The following is a 19,380-nucleotide window of genomic DNA, read 5'->3' on the forward strand; positions in this document are numbered from 1 at the left end:
AAAAATACTTGTCCATCTCTTCCCTACTTGTTCAGTAAACCATTAAGACTGGTCTGTCCATAAGCTCATGCTTCCAGATCTCTCGTAAACATGAAGTTTGAAAGAAAAAATAAAAATAAACTATACCCAGCATCTGACAACTAGGACTTCCATCAAGGGAAATAAAACCAGCAGGTCTGAACCTGCAGCTGAAGTTCAGGCAAGAGCTGTATCGACGTGCTCAGACCGCAAAACCAGCCTGTCAGGACGTGTTTTAAGATTTCTCGTCTGCTGGACACGATCAGTTGCGGGGTAGAGTAAGTGTTTATGAAGAACAACATAAATACCCTCTGGGTATATGTTTCCAGCCTGCTATGAGGTAGAGGGCTCAAGTATTAGGCCTGGGTATGTCACTTTGCTTTCACTCTGCGGTGCAACCATCATGCAAAAGGGCAACATTCTCCCCATGCAAGAGGGGAAACATGATAATGAACAGCACTAAGTCCAAGGTACACTTATAGTCAATGATTTATGATTTAATCATGACTTGTGATAAGATAGAAAGAGTTGCACCCAAACTTAACATACCATCTGAAAGAGCGACTGTAAAAGTCACCACGCATTCAATTTTTAAAAATTTTTTTTGTTTAAAGGGCTCACCTTGTAAAGCAAAAGGTAATTTCTCTACTGGCACCCTGCAAACCCACCTGCAAGTGAAAAAAACAAGCTAGCCAGGCACCACAAGCTGAAGAGGCTGAGCAGCCCAAACAAGTCCCTCAGTGACTCCCAGCCAGCTCTGGCACGTCCTTGACATTCCAACAACACGGCAAGAGGAGCCTCTGCTGAGAGAGGGCAAGTAACTGCTGATGGCGCAGAGAGAGCACAACTGTCCTGCCTTTCATGGCTAAAAAGAACAAACTACAAAACCATGCTTTTGCCACTGTTCAGGGAAAGTGACTTGCTTGCAGCTACGTTACCAAGAAGAGTCAAGACAATGAGGCCAGCAAAACCCGCTCCCTGCAGTCATTCATATGTAAGTTGAAATCTGCAACTGTGTAGGGCATATTTCATGATGTTTCCAGATCAACTCCTCCCTGCAGTCATTCATATGCAAGTTGAAATCTGCAACTCTGTATGGCATATTTCATGATGTTTCCAGATCAACTGAACTTTGGAGGAGAAAGTTCATTATGCAACATGGCAAAAGCTGTGTGATGTAGCATAAAAGCATGTTAAGTACTTAAATAGTGGAAGAAAAAGTATTGTTAAACACACGTGCCATGAAAAAGTGGGCAATATGCTTTAACAAGTAAGTCTGTAGGAAGCAGTGTAAGAGAAAGCTTTTCTGCCATTAAATATTTCGCAGGCTGCATAGAACATGTCTCCTGCAGAAATTGTTTTAATGCAAGTTTGGACCTCGCAGAGTTGTCAGAATTGCACAGTATCCCTCCTTCCCACTACAGCACAGAGAGCCTGCCTGCTGTCCCTCACAACAGCTCATCTCTGCGTTTACATTTTTCAACGATAGCTTTGTTTTTATTGCAGCTCTAATGAAATTCTCTATTTTCTGGCAACTTTCCCCTACTGAAACTTGGGCACTGGCTCACATGCAGAAAATAAATTTGCGCTAAATCTTACATCACGTAATACAAATATGATTTCTTAAAATAATAAATATATATTTAAATGCTAAGCCTTTATTACATGAAAGATGCAAATCTGGAGTTTGTGCTCAGCATTTTATAACTGAAGATAGTTAAACCTAGGTTATACATCTCTGCCTTTATTACTTTTGGCATTTTTAAGAGTATCTTCTGTAAACTGTCTTGCTCATTTAGTTATTACCTAACTAGATGCTAGCTATTCAGACACCAGAAGACAATGAATACTTACAGGTAACTCCAAAACTGAAGTTCAAACGATCAAGATTATTCTACAGGCCACATACAGAATTACCCTCAGAAGCCCAAGAATTACTGCTTACTGTTTAACAGAAGCATAAAGTTAAAACCTACAGCTGCTACCGAGTGTGTACAATTTTTCTGATCATGTTGCATGAAAAGAACATTAATTTCCCACTGACTACAGTGGCTGTTATCCAGCATGGCTTCAAGGATTTGGGGCTTGGATATTTGCCAAGTGGTACATGCATATATAGTGCGCAGAGGACATGAATGGAATGAGGTGCTCCTAGTCAGCAGTCAGCACAGTGACAGGAAGCTTCTCTATCTTGAATGTAAGATTTGAAAAAAGTTATGCCAATAATCATTTAATGTTTTGCATATACATCAAAACAACAATTTTCAACTGCCTGGCTTGAAAGCAGTTCCCTGATCCTTTGGAATCCTATCTTAGTAACACCGATTAGCCTGATAATAAAGCAGCACCCCTCTAGGACTGAAGGATCGGCACCAAGTGTAACAGCTCTACTGGAGTGCGGGTTGGGAATAAAGGGAGATCTTGGTGTTCCACAAAACTGGCCTGGATTCTTCCTCTGCGTAAAGGCAGAGGATACTAAGCAGGCAGGAGGTTTAAAAAAAAAAAAAAACCAAACAAAAACAACCCACACAGAAGAAAAAAAAAGAAGTTTCAAGGTGCTTCTTTCTAGAAGTGCTGAGAACATGGATATAAAATGGCTGCAGAAGAAATGGCCCATTACATTTCCAGTGACATTAGGATGACTTTTGCTTACAGGCATTGCAGCAAGAGAATGCACTGACAATCCATATAAATCACAGCTGAGAAACTAGCCAGAAAACCAAAGGAGTAGTGGCTTAAAGACTACTTTCTGGAGGATAGCCTAGTCACATTAAATTTCTTGCTGCTGTCTGTGTTCTAAGACAGCACTATTGCACAAGAAATCCAGAAAATCATGAACTATTAGTTCTCGAGAAGAATGTGTTGTCTGAAAAAGTTCATGCAGGTTCCCTAGAACCAAACCAGCGTGTAGCAACTGTACTTTCGGCTTCAGGTTTGTACCTGCATCCCTGTTTGTGCTTTATTCCACAATCTTTCAGCCTTAGGATAAAAAGGTTTCGAGATAAATTGCTAACCAAGAACACTCAATTTCTTCCACAGCTAAGAATATTATAAATAGGGACCTACCACTCCTACATCTTCAGATAATGCCATAGCTAAGTACAGTAATAGTGTTATGGCCAAGACAGCAAATTAATAGGTATACACATAGGGAGATTTTAATTCTCTCTACAGAGGTTGGATCTAACATCATCCTATGCCAAACGATGGGTTTCTCTACTGGAAATGGCACTCAATTCACTACATGACCTGTGACAGCAAAGACAAGAAATGCCTGGCTTTCAAGATGGCATGCAAAACTGTTTTGCTAACAGTCAGTGTATGCAATACTAATTACAGTGGTGCTGCTTCTAGATCTAAATCGTTTAACACTAAAGGCTGTTTAATGTACCACTGGCGTACAAAACAACAGCAGCAATAAAAATCACCAGCACCAACAAAAAAGTTTTCCTAGGGCAGAAGGTAGAAAACGGAGAAAGAGGAAAACATGATTTACTGGCACCCATGCAGCATCTGTCGCTTACACTGGTTATTATGGATTCATAGATGAGCAAAAGACTGAAAAAGATATGGCTGGAAGCTACCCATCAAATATCAGTTTAACTAAACCCCTGATTTTTTCTGGATGCCAAATGATTATCAGTATCTGGGAGGCCCAATACTCCAGAATAAAGTTGGTACAACGATGGCACAGCTCACTCAATTTATCTGTCAAATATACTGACCTTATAAATGAGCCACCACCTTTTGACCACGGTTCACTATGGCTGATGGATGTCAATGATCTCCATCAGAAAACAAGTAACTTAAAATGGGAGATTTTATGATGTTTCTAGAATATAGCTAGAATTTAACCAGGTTTCACCTTGATACTCTGAACTCTTAGGCAACGAATAGCACTAGATGCAGCTTCAGCTTCACCGTTGAGTCTTGATGTGCAGGATAGCAAAGATAAGGTGGAGTGAGGGAAAGGAAGTGGAGATTCTATACAAACGCAACATTCTTAAGTGTTTTCTTAGTGACCATGGTTTAGGGAGAAAGCAGAGTAAGTGATAGCACAGAAAAGAAATAAAGCAATAGGTCAGACTACAAATAGTGAATTGGGATGTGACGCAGAAAATTACCGATTTCCTATCTACTGCCCTTGCAGAATCGTTCCTCCTATGCTGGTAGTTACTAGCAACCTAGAAATAATTTACATTAAAATTTTGTGTGTTTGAAACATTGCCCAGTGTCTGCTCAGTCTTCTGCCTTCTACAGTCTTCACGATCAAAGGGCTTACATTTATTGAGATCAGGACAGCTCTGAGGCTTGTTTTTAAAGAAGTTGTAAGGAGCTCAGCACTCCACATAAAATCCAAGAACTTGTTTACAGGCACAACTCTGGAGCAAACAAACAACGTTGTCCCTCTACCTCCTTCACTGTCTGATGAATGAGGTATTTGGGCCAGAGTAAAATGAACCTTATCTGAATGCTGTTGACTGAAGAGAAGCAGAGGACAAGAAATACATAATTATGAACTGAAAAGAGTAATGAGAACCAAAGTTTTGAGGAACTAGAGCAAAGTATCTACTTGCCCTCTAGGATCAGAGTCAGAGGTAAATTTTGCTTCTCCAGCCTCCTTCACATTGTTTTATTGCTATTTTTGACATGTCATTAATATGCTATTTTCAGAAGTGACCTCAAAACAAAGATCTTTTGAATTGTGCAACTCAAAGCTCAAATGCTTATCTCCAGCTTTCAATTCTGTGTCTTTCAAAACTTGACCATCTCCCTCTTGCAATGTAGTAACTAATAAAGTAGCCACTACACATTTCCTACCCCCAAACTGCATGCAGCAGAGCTTTAAAACCATTGCATGTGCTGACTGCAAAACTGAATCTCCACATCTGGTTTACAGGGCCTCGAAGATGGAGCAGCATACAAAAGTCTTGGTTTGGATGCATAGGGAGGAACAAAAAAAAAAACCCACACACAAAAAAACCAAAAAAACAACACACAGAGGGAAACAACTTGCAGGAAGATCACAGGCTTGATTTTACAATGATTTCTATTAGTTAACACTGGCCTACACTTAAAGATTCACATAATAGCTTCAAATACTTCAGGACTTGTGCTAAATCACAAAATACTGATTAATATTCCAGCCCTCTGGTGTGCATCTACTGTAATTTCTACAATTTTAAAAAGCACGTGGCATTCTTCCTAGTTCTCAGCTTCCTCCCTCACCCCCACTTACAAATGATGTGTATGCTATGGCAAACAAACCCAGCTATGGAGACAGAACGGATCTCTTTTACACTGAGAGACCAGTCTGATTCACGATTATAAGGCTGAGGCCAGATAATGGAGCTAATAGTAATTTATCTCCTCAGTCCTTATTTTACCCACTAACAAAAATGTAAAACATGTCTTACGTTCACTACATTTTCTGCTTAAAAAGTAACAGTATATTCCTCTCCTGCCTATGCCCCTCAAAGATACCATTCTCATTGGCTTAAAAAAAAGTGTGTTTTTTTAAAAATTTGGTAGTGTAAAAGTGTGAAAGAATAAGTAACTAAAATTCATTTTTGACATTTAGACAAAGTGTCCCAAATATTCCCATTTAAATCTGTACCATCCCATTTCAAATACTGATGCTCTTCTTCAATTTGAGAAAGTTATGACAGCAGATTTTTCTTCATTTTCTTTGATGGAGCAGTGTACTTTATTTGATAACTGTGCAAAAGGGTTTTTTTAATCAATTTGAATTCATAATACATTTCTAAATTACCAAACCACTGGGAATTTAGAACCTGCTGTGAGGTCAATTTCACAGATGAACAAAATTAAACAGAAAGGTGCTTTTGTGAAAAACAAACAAGAATTTAATCTAATAGTGAATCAGGCAAGAAAATAAAGCAGCTAGTGATGTTGGAGAGAGCAGCTAAACCCACTGGCTCTTCAGACTAATATTTTCAGAGAAATATTGTTTCAATCCTATTATCACAGGCAAGTATTTTACACCTTTAATAATACCATTTATTCAAGATGAGGCAGCACAGCAGTAAAAGGATGCTCAGTGAAGAGTGATGCTATTTGATTCTTATAAACAGCTAAATGTCCTAACTCCATCCCAGTTAGTCCGATTCTCCATCCCATAGCAACTCACCCAGTGTGCCCCCTCCAACTCTCCCCTCCCCAACACCCCTTGACGTCTTCTACACTGCCTGACTATTGTTGTGGTGAAGAGCAGTGGAGATTATGGCTGGTTCCAGGCTACACAGGCTGACTGGACAGCGGACCGAGAGAAGAGCTACTGAAGCACTCCTTTGGACCTCTCTTCTACCCTCTCATTCACAAAACTAATTTTATCAAACTTTTAAGGAACTGAATTATTGTTTGCCTGTCAAATGAAAGAATTGATAGTCTGGCAACATCACTGCAACAGTCAAGTCCCCCAGGAAATCAGAGCAGTCCAATACCTATAAGCCTTCTCTAACAGCAATTCACTCCCTCCTCTTCCACCAATCACTGCCAGCAGTAGCTGAGAAGTATTAGAAAAATGTTTTGCCCTCCCCAGTCAAGTCAATGTACTTTTCATCCCAGAGATACATCTTCATACCATATTAGTAGAATGAAATTCTAAGACAACATAGAGTTCATTTACAGGATTTATACATCATCCTGTTGTTCCCCTGCATTCCGTTTCTCCTTATTTCCATCACTTTTAGGCCACTGTGTTCCAGATTTTGGCAGTGGAAAAACCAACAACTCTCAAGTAGACTAATCCAGTATTCTTTTACTTTTGCCAGAACTGAAAAGCATCACAACTGTTTCACAGTTGAACACAGGAGTAAATGTACTCTGGCCATTCCTTTGATTTAGAATTAAATTTTAAGGCAAGTGTAAAGACCACTTCACACCCTTATCAGGTGATGGTGATCACTCCTGTGACAAAGAACTCAGAATAACTAATGCAGACAGCTTCAAAAGACATCCAGTATTGACAGCTGGTGTTGTCATATTGTCCTCAACCATGTTCTAATTCATAGCTTCCAAGCTGTTCTCCCTGCCTACAGACACCTGTACTATACCCCACTCTATCAGGGAAATCTAGGTATGAAGAAGATAATCCAGCTTCCAAAGACAACACATTTTGAAATAAGGTCGCAGGGGAAAAAAAAAAGTTTGTGTGTGTGCACATGTGTATGAACATACACATAACCATAAATCTCAGTTTTCAGTTCCAATCAGCACAAGAATAAACACTTCTCCAGGGAGAAACGCCATCATTATTCTTGATTTTCAGAATCAGGCCGGTACTAGCAAAACTACAGTTGCTGCCAGTTGAAGGAAAACATTATCAAAAAAATCTATTTCACCTGCATGTCTCAACAGAAAGATAAAGACAGTTTTTAAGAACTGGATTTTTCAGCAACAGCCCAGTTAAGAGCAGCATTATTTTCCCTAACAGTTTTCATTTTTTCTCAGCTGGGGCTTTTGGCCTACTGCCCCACAAAGTGGCCTACTATTCTTTGAGCTCTTTTTAAGAACCACGAGTAGTTCATTTTATAAAATGTCTGGATTTTTTTTTTGAAGTAAAATTCCCCAGTTTTAGTATACAGACTTGGACACTGGTGTAAGTGTGATGGTTTTGATCTAGAAAATTCACTTTGAGTCCTACTGAATAGTATTTCTGCCCTCCACATGCAGCCTTAGCTGAAAAGATCTGGAACTTTCTTCCATGATCTGCTACCTAAGCAATTAGCAGAGGTTACTTAAAAGCAACACATTGGAGAGCTACTGGTCAACCAAAGTGACCTCACTACCACGGTGTGTTAAAACTCTACCTGCTGGCTAATGTTTGTCTACTTACTTGTACCTTTATTAAGAACTGCAGATGGAAAATTTATAATTAACAGAAAAGTTGAAGGTATCCTGTAGATCATCAGTAGCTACCTGAAAGGAGCATACAGACCATAAGAGACGCCTGAAATGGTCACAATAAACCTTGTGACTAGTTTAGTAGTACCACTACATAGTATCATCATGACTTTAAACTATGGAAACAAAATAGTTTTGGTGCCTGATTAAAGAAGCTCAACTATGAACACATTCATTTTGATTCATATGAACTCAAATCATTTTGACAACAGAATTATTACAACTAAAAATAATTTTTATCTTGGTCATGCAAGATTCAGAGGAATTCTTCAATGTTGTTCTTATTTCCAGTGATATTTTACCCATAACTGATGGACTTAGTAATACATGAATTTCAAATCAAGCTCTGGGTTTCAAAAAAACCATAGAAAGTGCACTGGCCTTACATACCACAAAATGTTGACATTCTGAAACAAGAATATTTCACTCCTAATAGTTTTTTTAAAAAAATGCAAAGTTTTTTTTCATACAGATATCACCTATACTTACTGATTAGTTTGCACCCGTTAATTTTCTTCGAGTAAGAACTTTAATTTCCCCCACGCTGACATTAAAAGACAACTAATAAAAGGTAATTTATTATTTCATTAATGGCCTCTGAAAATATTTGCTGCCTCAAACTATTACAGAAGCTGATATATTATTTTCTTATGTATACGTGAGGATACAGGTAACTATGAACACTCTGCCCAAGATCTACAGTAACTACACTGGATGCAAATTTTCTTTAAATGCTGCCTCAACAAATGAATGAGTGCTATTATGTTCTATATCAGATTTTACACAAATCACTTTTTCTGCCTAACATTACACTGGTTTTAAGTGGAAAGATCAGAATTTTGTAACAGAGAGAATGAAATCTGCTTTGTGTGGTCTCAGCAAAGCCAAAAGAAAAAGCAAGCTGATATCCTAGCCATTTCTCTTCCTTTATTCTGTCAGAGATTCCTAGAACCTCTTCTCATCAGCCCTTCCAACCAACCAGCCAAATTATCATCAGAAATGCAGCAAAAAAATCTAACTATCAATATAGATCATAGTAAAGAGTAACTTGAGTGTGGTTCTTCCTTTTAACTTCATATAGGAGCTTGTTAGACCAAAAAATTTATAATAAAATGTCTAGATCTTAATGATGGCAGAAAAATGTTCCAAGTGTAACTTTTGAGTATCAGCCTAATGACACAGACTTTAATCAGGACACAATCTAAAGAGAACACTAAGGAGCACAGTGTTTGAGTTGAACACAATTGTCTTTGAATACACTTGGGCTTATTTTCCTGTTAAACAAAACTACCAGAAGACATTAGCTAAGCAACAGATTTCTATTCAGTTTGTTTACACAAGACATCTCAAATTGTGGAGCAGAGCTTTCTGACAGCTTCCCTTCCCTTTTCCTTTCCATCCACAATGTTCAGTTTCTTTTTCTGAAACTAGATTACAAATGTTTCCTTTGTAACTCTCAAACTGAGCAAGAAAGCTCTATGTTTAATTTGTGTAGTTACTACTTGTCATTCCAGTGTAGTCTTACGTTTCTATTTAGAGTTGCTTCAAGAAATAACAATTCCAAAAGCAAGTTTCTAGTTGCAGGAATACAAGGAGAATTTACAGCTATGCTGACTTTGTATTCACAATACAGTTAAAAAAATATGTTCTTAAAATTTAATAGGTCTAGTGACACAAACAGAATTTTTAAAAGTCCAAACAGCAACAATACTACGACAAATTAAGGCTTGTAGAAAAGGTGTTGTCTTAACTTGAAAAACTACATTGTCACTACTGACATAAACAGGCACTACAGTTTCAGTATTTCTTACATCCAGTGTGTTTTGTTTTTTTTTTCTTCCAGCAAACACTTGATCAAAGGGAACAACTATTGCAGAAAGCACCAGACGAAGTCACTTGCCAATCTACAGCTGTCCTTCCAAAACTTAAGAAGTTCTACATAAAGCACTGATTATGCCATTTTCAATCTCCCATCATCTCGGATGCGTTTCCACAAAACCTGAATCTGTTACATACCTGCAAAACTTGTTCTTCTGAAGATGACATAAATAGATCCATTCGTTTTGGTTAACTATCAAGTTTTTGGCTTGCAACAGCCAGGAACATTCTGTCTAAAAGTCTCACAAACAACAGCAAGTCCTATCCAGGTAAGACCAGTATCTTCTCTCAGTATTTTTGTAATGAGGAACTTAAAAGCTACCTCAAGGGTATTAGATTAAAGCACCCAGTACCTTGTACTCCCCCCGCCCCCTGCCCCTTTCAAATAAAAAGTAATGAGTAAGCTGCAGAGTGAAGGTTAAAAAATCCCACCCTTCAGAAATAATACAGGTGACATTAGTTAAAAAGTTGTATAAATACAAAAGTTGTAACATTTTTATTACCCTGTTTCACAAACAGAGCATCTTCAAAGTGACAAGCAATGCTTCAAAACATGATGAACTGAAGCAAAAGGTTATTCTTATTTTACAAAGATGAGCACAGTACAACCTACAACCTGCCCAATGTGTTAGAAAAACTAAGATTTATACTCAAATATCTGGTAATTCAATTTAGAATGTGGAAGTCTTCAAGTGCTTCTGTTGCTCTGAATGACAACACAGAGCTCTGAAGTCTAATACTTTTTCAGGTACAAATTGAGAAACTATGTGCCATGGTATCTGAGGCTGCAGTCATTAAGTCAAAATATAAAAAAGGGATATTTATTGCTCAAATACAGAGAGGTTATAAGGTTGTAATAAGAAATGGGGCAAATAAGCATTATTCTCACAAAATGGGTACAGCACAGAGCAACAAAATGCACTGACCACTTGACTTTGCTTTGACTAAGGGCTGCTGTTCTCCGCTCTAGTCCAGCAACTTACTCCTACAAAATTGAACCGTTACAACTTAATATCTGCCACTGAAAAAAAAACCTCATGGAAACAAGAGAACCACCACATTCAAAAGATAGGTTAGCAACTTGTAAGCATGCTTAACTAGCCTACTTCTATTGCAGGCAACAGATGCAGCCTGTGTCTCATTTTGAACATCCCCTCACATTCTTTAACTTCTAACCTAATAAACCTTAATGAGAGGAATACTGCAGTGATTGCTTAATTCTCCCCGGTCATCTTCAGGTAGATAATCCAAACTACTGAGCCTACTGAAGTTTAGTTGGGCGGTTTTGGTGGGGTGGTTTTGTTATTTTTTTTAAAAAAAGAAAAAAAAACAAAACACACACACACCCCCATTACTATATTCACTAAAAGACTCGCACTGTGCAACTCAACTTCAAGATGAATAGAGCATTTACACTACATAAGGCATCTCAAATGGTCATTCAAAGCCAACCCATAAGCAAGGGCTTTGAACCAATCTATACAAATCTCTAAGCATAGAGGCCTCTTTCTGAATCATATTCCATTTTGTACATGGTAGGATAGGGATAACTAGAATGAAGAGAATCTGTCCATTAGAGATCCTTATCCTACATTTCCCACCTGATGGTTAAAAGCTACATACATTTCTCGGAAAAAACAGTGAAAGTTACTTGAAATTGGCTCACAAAAGAAAGAAAATAATTCTGGTGAAGGCTCTCCTCCCTTTTTTATTATAAAGAGATCCACAGTCACGCTACAGCCAAGAGTATCTGAATCAATTCAAACACCTCTTTCAATAAAAGTCATATACTACCTGAACTGGAAGCACTGTCAACCTAGCTTCAATTTCTGAAGCTGTAATCGTGAACCAAAATGAATGCCATGGTTCATAACGTCAACAGATCGCACAACATGGCCTGTTTGGTATCACTACTTACAGGGAGCCTTCTGCTGCCAAGCATGTATCAGAAGATCTTAAACACTCAAAACAGTCCCGATGAGTATGGATGAACCTTACTGCCCACTTCCTGGTATTTCCCGGCTACCAGTTCTGAAATCACTGCACCATTAGCAGCAGGTACAGCACAGTTCAGTTTTAACTCAAGATTAACTTGAGTTACTGTGGTGCTGCCACATCATTTAGGGAGTTGTACATCACCTGCAATGCTGCAAACCACACCATTAACAAAAAGCTGTGCAGGATTCATGCTACAAATCAATCCTCCTCAACTTCAACCAAAGCTCAGCAAAATACTTCAGCTCTCAGCTGCATGGTTATGAAGAAATGAATCCCAATTATCTTAAGTGGACTTGAAAAGTATGAAGCATGACTGGATGTCATCTGGCACTGAAAGAAGCGGGCATACAAAGGTACTAGGTAAGTATAAGGGGTCTAAAGGACAAAAAAACCCAAAACAACAAAACAGCAAGGGAAGGACTACACCCTGTGATAGCACAAAGGCCATGGTGGAGGGAAACAGTAGACAATAGTATCAATCCAGTCTTGCAGCGAGAAACAAAACCTAAACACAAGAGGTCTGTTATACCACTGCCATCCCTAAATTCTTTGCTTAACATTTCTGTCTGCATTTGAAAACGTCAGGCTGGAACTGAATACAGGAGGGAAAAAAAAAAAAGCCTTTGACTCCAGAGCTACAGACTAGGATGACTGAGTGTTACCTATAACTGTTTACCCATAAAATCCCATGGCAAAATGAAACCCTTTAGGAAGGGAAGTCAACCTATGAGCTATAAAGTTCAATCATGAAATAAAAGTGCACTGAACATATAATATCCTCTCAATATGCTAAGAAACCACAAACAATTATAACCAGATGTGTGAGTGTAAAGATACGAATGTTGTTTATACAGTTGTAGAAAATCAGGAATGCAAGGCAGCAACATCATCAATAAAAGCATCTTGATTAAATGCAAGCTGCTAAAACACAGCAGGCCTCTCAGACTAAATCCAAATTTTTATGAAGGAAATGCTAGTGACACGACGTGCCCCAATTTAAAGTGGTAAGTTGACAGAAACACTATGTAAGAAACTAGGTCATCCAGTACATGCTGAGTGTAGTGATGATGTTTTCCCGTAACATCAAAATGAAGGTGAGAGGAGACTCTCTTGGTTTTCTAGAAAAACGTCATATGATCCTCTCCCCATACTCGTTAATAAGTCATGTAAGATTTCGAACTATCAAAGCCTTTATTTGAAATTCAGTAAGAGTCTATTTACTCTGTAATCAATCAGATTGTGGAAGATGCAAAAGCAAAGCAATATGAAAACACAGTAAATCAAGTACTTCTCTTGCTCATCTCATCCCTGTGTTTTTAAGGCCATGTTAATTCTAGAATGTCTACAGAACAGTCTTTATCAAAAGGAGATAGGCACACCTGGATATTAATTTACATACACCTAATTCTCTGTTCCTGCATAACACAAAAAGTTCTTTTTATCAGCCTTCCGTGAGATCAACCAGCATTTCTGTTCAAAAACTAGGGGACAGGCTGGGAGGTGGGGGGCACACAAGGAGGAAGCAGAGAGGGAAGAGTCAGCCAAAGTAGCAGAAAACAGGAAATATTAGTCCTTGAAGTTCTGAGAAAAAAAGAGTTCCTATAAAAATCTTTCTGCAAAAATTTCCATTTTGTCTAACAGATAGAATCACATCTACCTATAAATCCTATACAAGTTTCCAAATACAGTTACAGCACACTGAACCTTAAATATTTATACTACTTTAAAACTTACAAAAGTGAAGGGAAATACTCTTCAGGACGATCCTAAATTTGAGGGAGGCTCTAAAGGGGCATAAGAGCAATTATAGAATACATCTTCTCTGTTACCTACATAAAATTTAAACTAGATGTATATTAATGAAGTGAAAGTTCTTTATTGTGCTTGTGAAGGACAAGTTCTACATCCATCACTTCTCATTTCTGATGTTCATGTAAACCCAACAGCTAAAGTGTAAGTTAAAAAGCAAAAGTCTGAAAAAGTCTTGTTTTCATAGCTCTTTCCTTTTGGTAATGGCAGCTTCAATGCAAGTGACACCCAAACTTCTGCATTTGGAATTTCTAATGATATAACTAAAAGGACTTGTGAGTTTTAGGAACATCTATGTGAAAGTTTTAATCTTCAAGAAAAAGGAATGACACTGGATGAATACTTATCCATCTCAGGCATAAACTCAGTAACCTTTGTGAGAACAGAGATGAAAATAGCAGAGGTTTGGTATGAGTAGTTACAGAACTCCTCCTCTTCAGTTTTCAAAAACAACAGACAATACAAGATTTTGATTCTTAAATTTATTTTTAGCAGGATGTGTGTACTAATGGATGGTGACATCATTAGAAGATAGGTCCATTCCACCACCTGCAACAGAAGCTAGACAGATGTTAAAGAAAACAGCTTAAGAGTTAAAGATGACACTACTTACCCAGAGCAGACTTATGAAAGTCACCTACTAAGCAGTACAGTTACCTTTTGATGCAGGCATGACAGCTCATATTATTTATCTGTTGTCAAAATCTTCTGTCAAGATTTAATGCGTACATTACCGTGATTTTGATGGGAATCACGCACTTCTGTTTAGAAATAACTATTAGAGAAACTCATTCTTAAAAAAAAAAATACTCATGGAAAGATGGTTATTCAAAGTTACTTACCCGTAAATTTTATTCAGAAGAGAAAAGATCTGCAAATTTAGGTCTAAAGCTCCCATGTAAAGTTAGCAAGAATTCTCTGGGAATTCAAATTCTAGTACTGTTAAACCAGGTCAACAGCAGGTAACATTTCTAGATTCCACTAAGAATAAAACCAAGTTGCTTCTTACCATACCTGGGCCTTTGACAAATCAGTAAGGTAGGATCTCAGCAATGCACTCACAGATCGGTGATACTAATTCAGAAAGGAAGGAAGACTTCGTATGTTACAACCGAAGTTATACTCAAAAAATGTCAATAGCCAGAAGTCTACCAAAGGAAACAAGCTTGTCTAGAACAAATTAATTTCACCAGAAATTAAACTGGAGCAGCAAAATCTAGGGACAGACAGTTCAGGAAATATATTTTGAAAGAATTCGATGACAGACCCTTTCCCAGTGCTATTTCAAACGAGAAGCCAAGAAGCAAGGCTCAATCTGAGGTATGGTACTTCCTAAGACAGTAAGAAAAGCCTCCTTGCTTCAGAAAACAAATGCATCTGGGTACAATCTTTGGTATTTACAATCAGAAGACAGCAATTTCTTAAAAATAAATAAATAAAATATAGACTAAGTCAGCTGGCCCTATAGACAGTATCATGAAGACAGCCTGATCTCACATTTCAGAACTGTACCTCCCAAACCAAAAGGGACTACCAGTAGTAAGCATAAAGTCACTTCACTCTTCTTAACAGAAGTTTAGAAGCTTGATTTTAAGGTTTTCATTCTTTACAACCTCCTGGCTCATAGCTCTTTATTAGTAACCTGCATTTACACCACACTGATCAGCCTAAAAACATTCTTACAGCACACCTCAACATCCTAGGACTTCATCTGTTTAAAACAGACTGCTACAGATACTGAAGACTGTCTCCTGCTTTCTAAAGAAAGACCTCTGAAACCAGTCCAGAACTGGAAGTGTGCCATATTAGAATGAGATTCTTTTAACAGTTTAAATAATTCAGCCAAGAAACCCAGTTTTAAGGACCATGACAGCCTGGGAATAAGCAATTGCTTTCTCTTATAGTTATGAACTCTTTGATCCAGTAATATTGGGAAATTAAACTGGTTTTTATTTGTTGAAAACAACCAACAAGGGTGGAATCTGTTCACAGCTGCACTTCATTTGTAATTTCTGATTAATTGAGCTCTCTTGTTTTTACAGAAGTGCAAATCTGTCTGAAGGACTACATCACTGTCTTTTGAGCAACTCACTATCCCAGTAATGCTGGTAATGATCTACAAGAAGAGAGTGTCTCAAGACAACCACTCCTATGCTGGTACTGTGGGAACTTGTCCTTCAAACACACTACAAACACACAGAGGGAAGACAGGGAAGATGATGAAAAGCTTAAAGCTTCCTGTTCTTTAATATTCCGGGTTCCATTGTGCAGTTGAATCAGTTGCTACTGCAGTCAGCACTACTGTGCATAGCATCTATCTTACATGAAGTTGGCTGATATTCTTCCCACAGGACAAATACAGTGAAGTTGATAGGAAGAACCTCCATCAACTGCTTTTCCGTAAGGCATAGAGCAAAAGGAGGAAGTCAGAAAATAAAGAGTAGTCTAGGAATGACCCAACTGATCTGAATGATCACTTCAGATACATTGTGAACAGCATGTTCCTGAACAAAGACACCACAAAATCTGAACTCAAGTTAGGAAGTCATAGAAGGGCAAAGAAACCACAGAGTGAAGGAAATGTTCTTGACAGGCTTATATGATGAAGCCTGAAAAGCAATTAATTTGTGCACCATGTACGTGTATGCTGCAGTTACAGGGCACCACAGATGTTCAGCTATCTCCCCCCTTGCAAAAGGATGCAGCTGCAGTTCTATTACTGTAATACCCAAGTTAGTGCTGGAACCTATGTCTCAAAGCTGAGACAAGGGATTTGGGAAGCAATGGACATGAAATTATGGACCTATTCAGAATATATGGGACGTTCAACAGGAGGCTTGACAGTATTATGCAGAAGGAAAGGAAAACAGCTGACCAGTAATACCAAAGAACAGAGTAACTTCAGGGATCATTTGCTCATAATGAGCTGTTCACTCTGCATCCTTCTTTTACCAATGATTTTTCCTGTCCTAATAGTGCTAGTGCTGCTAACCAGCTGTTTGAGGCTGTGGAAGCTGAAAAGTACATTTTACTGGGTTTAATGGATGCTTCAGTCAGGTAAAAAAGTTGTGCTGAAACACAACTTTTAAATTCTTATCCTTTAAGTGGCTTCACAAACCCATGACTACCAGAAAGATCATTCTATTCACTAAAAGGATATTATTAAACAATGTAATACATAACTAAGACTTACAACAATGAATGAAAAGAACAAGAAAATATTTACTCTATGAAGAATCAAGTTTGTACCATTCAGGATAAGACTTTCTGTCTGCAGTACTAAAACTATGTCTATACATATAATGAAGACTGATTAGGCTAAAAAGCAGAAAAACAAAAACTGAAATGATTACATTTGTAACACTACCTAATGTTGAGCTGGTTTAATAGATTCAGAACACTAGAATCAAAATACATTCTTGTTAATAATGTGCTGGAAGCAAAGACCTTACAGTGGCAATTAAATATTTACCTTTGGAGGGAAAAGTTGTTTAGGCAAACTAAAAACATTTGCAAGAACAAGCTTTAGTGAAGAACGGACTAAAACAAAACATTACGCACTTCCAGCTTATGTTCTTTCTCTGCAAGGAATTCTTTTTGACATCGGAGAAAGTCTGACAACATTCGAGTTAGCTGTTTTCTATCATCTATTTCAGCTGCCAACCTGCCATTGTAATCCGCCAGCAACATACATGCATCATCTACCATTTTGGAAAGTTGCTCTCCAGATTCCTTATCTAAAAAGCAAGCAGAGAAAAACAAGTAAAGCATGATTTCATTATATACTGTTAAGTTCTCAGAACAGCATTTCAGTTACTGGATTCCCAACCCTCACCTGTTATTCTGTCTAACAGGGACACATCTTGGACCTCTATAGGCAAAGAAGCTATTCTCTGATGAACTGCTGCATCCCCAGAGGCAGCATTTTCTAGTTCTTGTAATGCTCTAATGAGATCTGTGGTCTGCAAGAAGCATGGAAGATTGAGAACTAGTTTAAATAAACAGATCCTAGTACAAAACAGTTTTTCACAGTAAGCTTATGGAATCAATTTGATAGTAATTTTAAAAGCATTTACAATATCAGCATTATAGCAACATTCTATCCTCTCTGACTGAAAACAAAACCAAACCAAGCTGTTAATTCTCAGAACAACATCGCAGTGTTCCTAGTTTTAAAGGTCACCTTCCTAAAATAGATTTTTTCATTTAAATTTTTGGTATAGGACTACTTATCAATCTTTTATTTTTTGACAGTAGTGATTATTTTACAGTACCTTTCATTTTACTATACACTTTAAAAATTATTGTTCTTGTACTTTTGCTTCACTATTGCATGAGACTAGATCAGTGCACTTCTTTTGGAAGTAGGGCTGATGTTCATAGAAGCCCAGATGTCTGTTACAGAGAAACATACTAAATTATGATTATTTGAGGACAGTCATTCCGTGCCATAACAAAACGCCTTTTGAGATGGGGAAGTACTATAACAAAAAAATCCCACAAGAATTATAAAAGCCATAACAATGCAAGGCAGACTTTTCCCAACCATCATGACTGCAACACTGAGAAATATTTTATTGATAAATCAATAACAATCTTATTCTAATACACGTTACTCGTTACCACCCTGAAAACCAAATGGGAACCTAAAACACTGTAGAAACTAATGCTGAAATCCTGATGTGAACAAAGCTGGATATATAGTTCACCCATTCTGGTTTAGTGTCAAATTGACTAAAGTCATAGCATGCTCCACTTGTAACCTAAAGTACTGTGAAGAAAAGTTTCAGGTATAGTCACTCTTGCTCAGGAACAGTACCACATTAAAAAGAAAACCAGAGACCATTCAAAAGCAACAGTAACGGAAAAATTCTGTCTCAAACCATATACAAATACTGAATTTTATAAACATGCTTTTACCTGCGGAGGGTCAGTGGGAGAACTTCGAGGTGAACAGCTGTTTTCATCAACTTTTATCTGTTCATATGTGCGTTTCCTCACTTTTCTGTCTCCATCTAAATGAAAACAAACAGAGGAGTCATCAAACTAATACTTCAAACAAGAGACTGAATCTTCATACACACACAAAATACTTACACAAAGCTTGCCTAAGTTGTTCTAATACATCATTTTCATAAACAGACCTTTCTTCCCAGATAGAAAGCACTCGGCCAAGGTGTTTCTTACAACTCTCATCAGACTCGCTGTTGCAAGGAAAAAAGCAAAAATCAGCACTAGGTAAAAGTACAGCACTGCTGTATGATTATCTTTCACAGAAGGACCTTGGCATACCTTAGCAATATAAAAGTATCAGAAGTCCAATAGTCTCAGAAAATAACAAAATCACATTTTAAAGAAAAGACAGTAAAGATCAGTTCAAGATTTCTTAGCAAGTACACAAAAAAGAGTCAATGCCCAATTCCCTCTTTGTTTGTTTGCTCAACTCAAATTTATAGGTCTGTAACCCTATTCTGCAAACACTGCAAATAGGCTTGCAGTGCTTCAACAGCTGTGTACCGTGTGAAAATAATTCTGTATCAAGACTCTAGCATCCTCATGCAATGAGATGACTGGCTGCTGGGAAAACAAAAAATCATGCAACACCAGTAACGAAAGATATGAAACTGTTGTAGCATATAAATGCAGACTGAAAGCAAGTCTTAAATTAAGGCACAGCTAACAGCTTTCTAAGGCAAGAGGGACTGAATGCAGATGAATTTACTATGTAACTTCATCCAACAGCATTAAGAC

General features: G+C 37.8%; 1 protein-coding gene across 1 annotated transcript in view; it reads right to left on the reverse strand.

The window, feature by feature from the left end:
* Positions 1–19,380, reverse strand: part of RPRD1A (regulation of nuclear pre-mRNA domain containing 1A) — a 41,811-nt gene that overhangs the window by 10,891 nt on the left and 11,540 nt on the right. Inside the window, exons 5-8 of the mRNA XM_009707456.1 lie at positions 18,727–18,833; positions 18,550–18,644; positions 17,465–17,591; positions 17,191–17,366 (exon numbers count right to left, since the gene is read on the reverse strand). Of these exons, the coding sequence (XP_009705758.1) occupies positions 17,191–17,366; positions 17,465–17,591; positions 18,550–18,644; positions 18,727–18,833 (505 nt within the window). The remainder of the gene's footprint in view (positions 1–17,190; positions 17,367–17,464; positions 17,592–18,549; positions 18,645–18,726; positions 18,834–19,380) is intronic.

This window comes from Cariama cristata, unplaced genomic scaffold, assembly GCF_000690535.1.
Source record: "Cariama cristata isolate BGI_N322 unplaced genomic scaffold, ASM69053v1 scaffold10829, whole genome shotgun sequence".
NCBI classification, from domain to species: domain Eukaryota; kingdom Metazoa; phylum Chordata; class Aves; order Cariamiformes; family Cariamidae; genus Cariama; species Cariama cristata.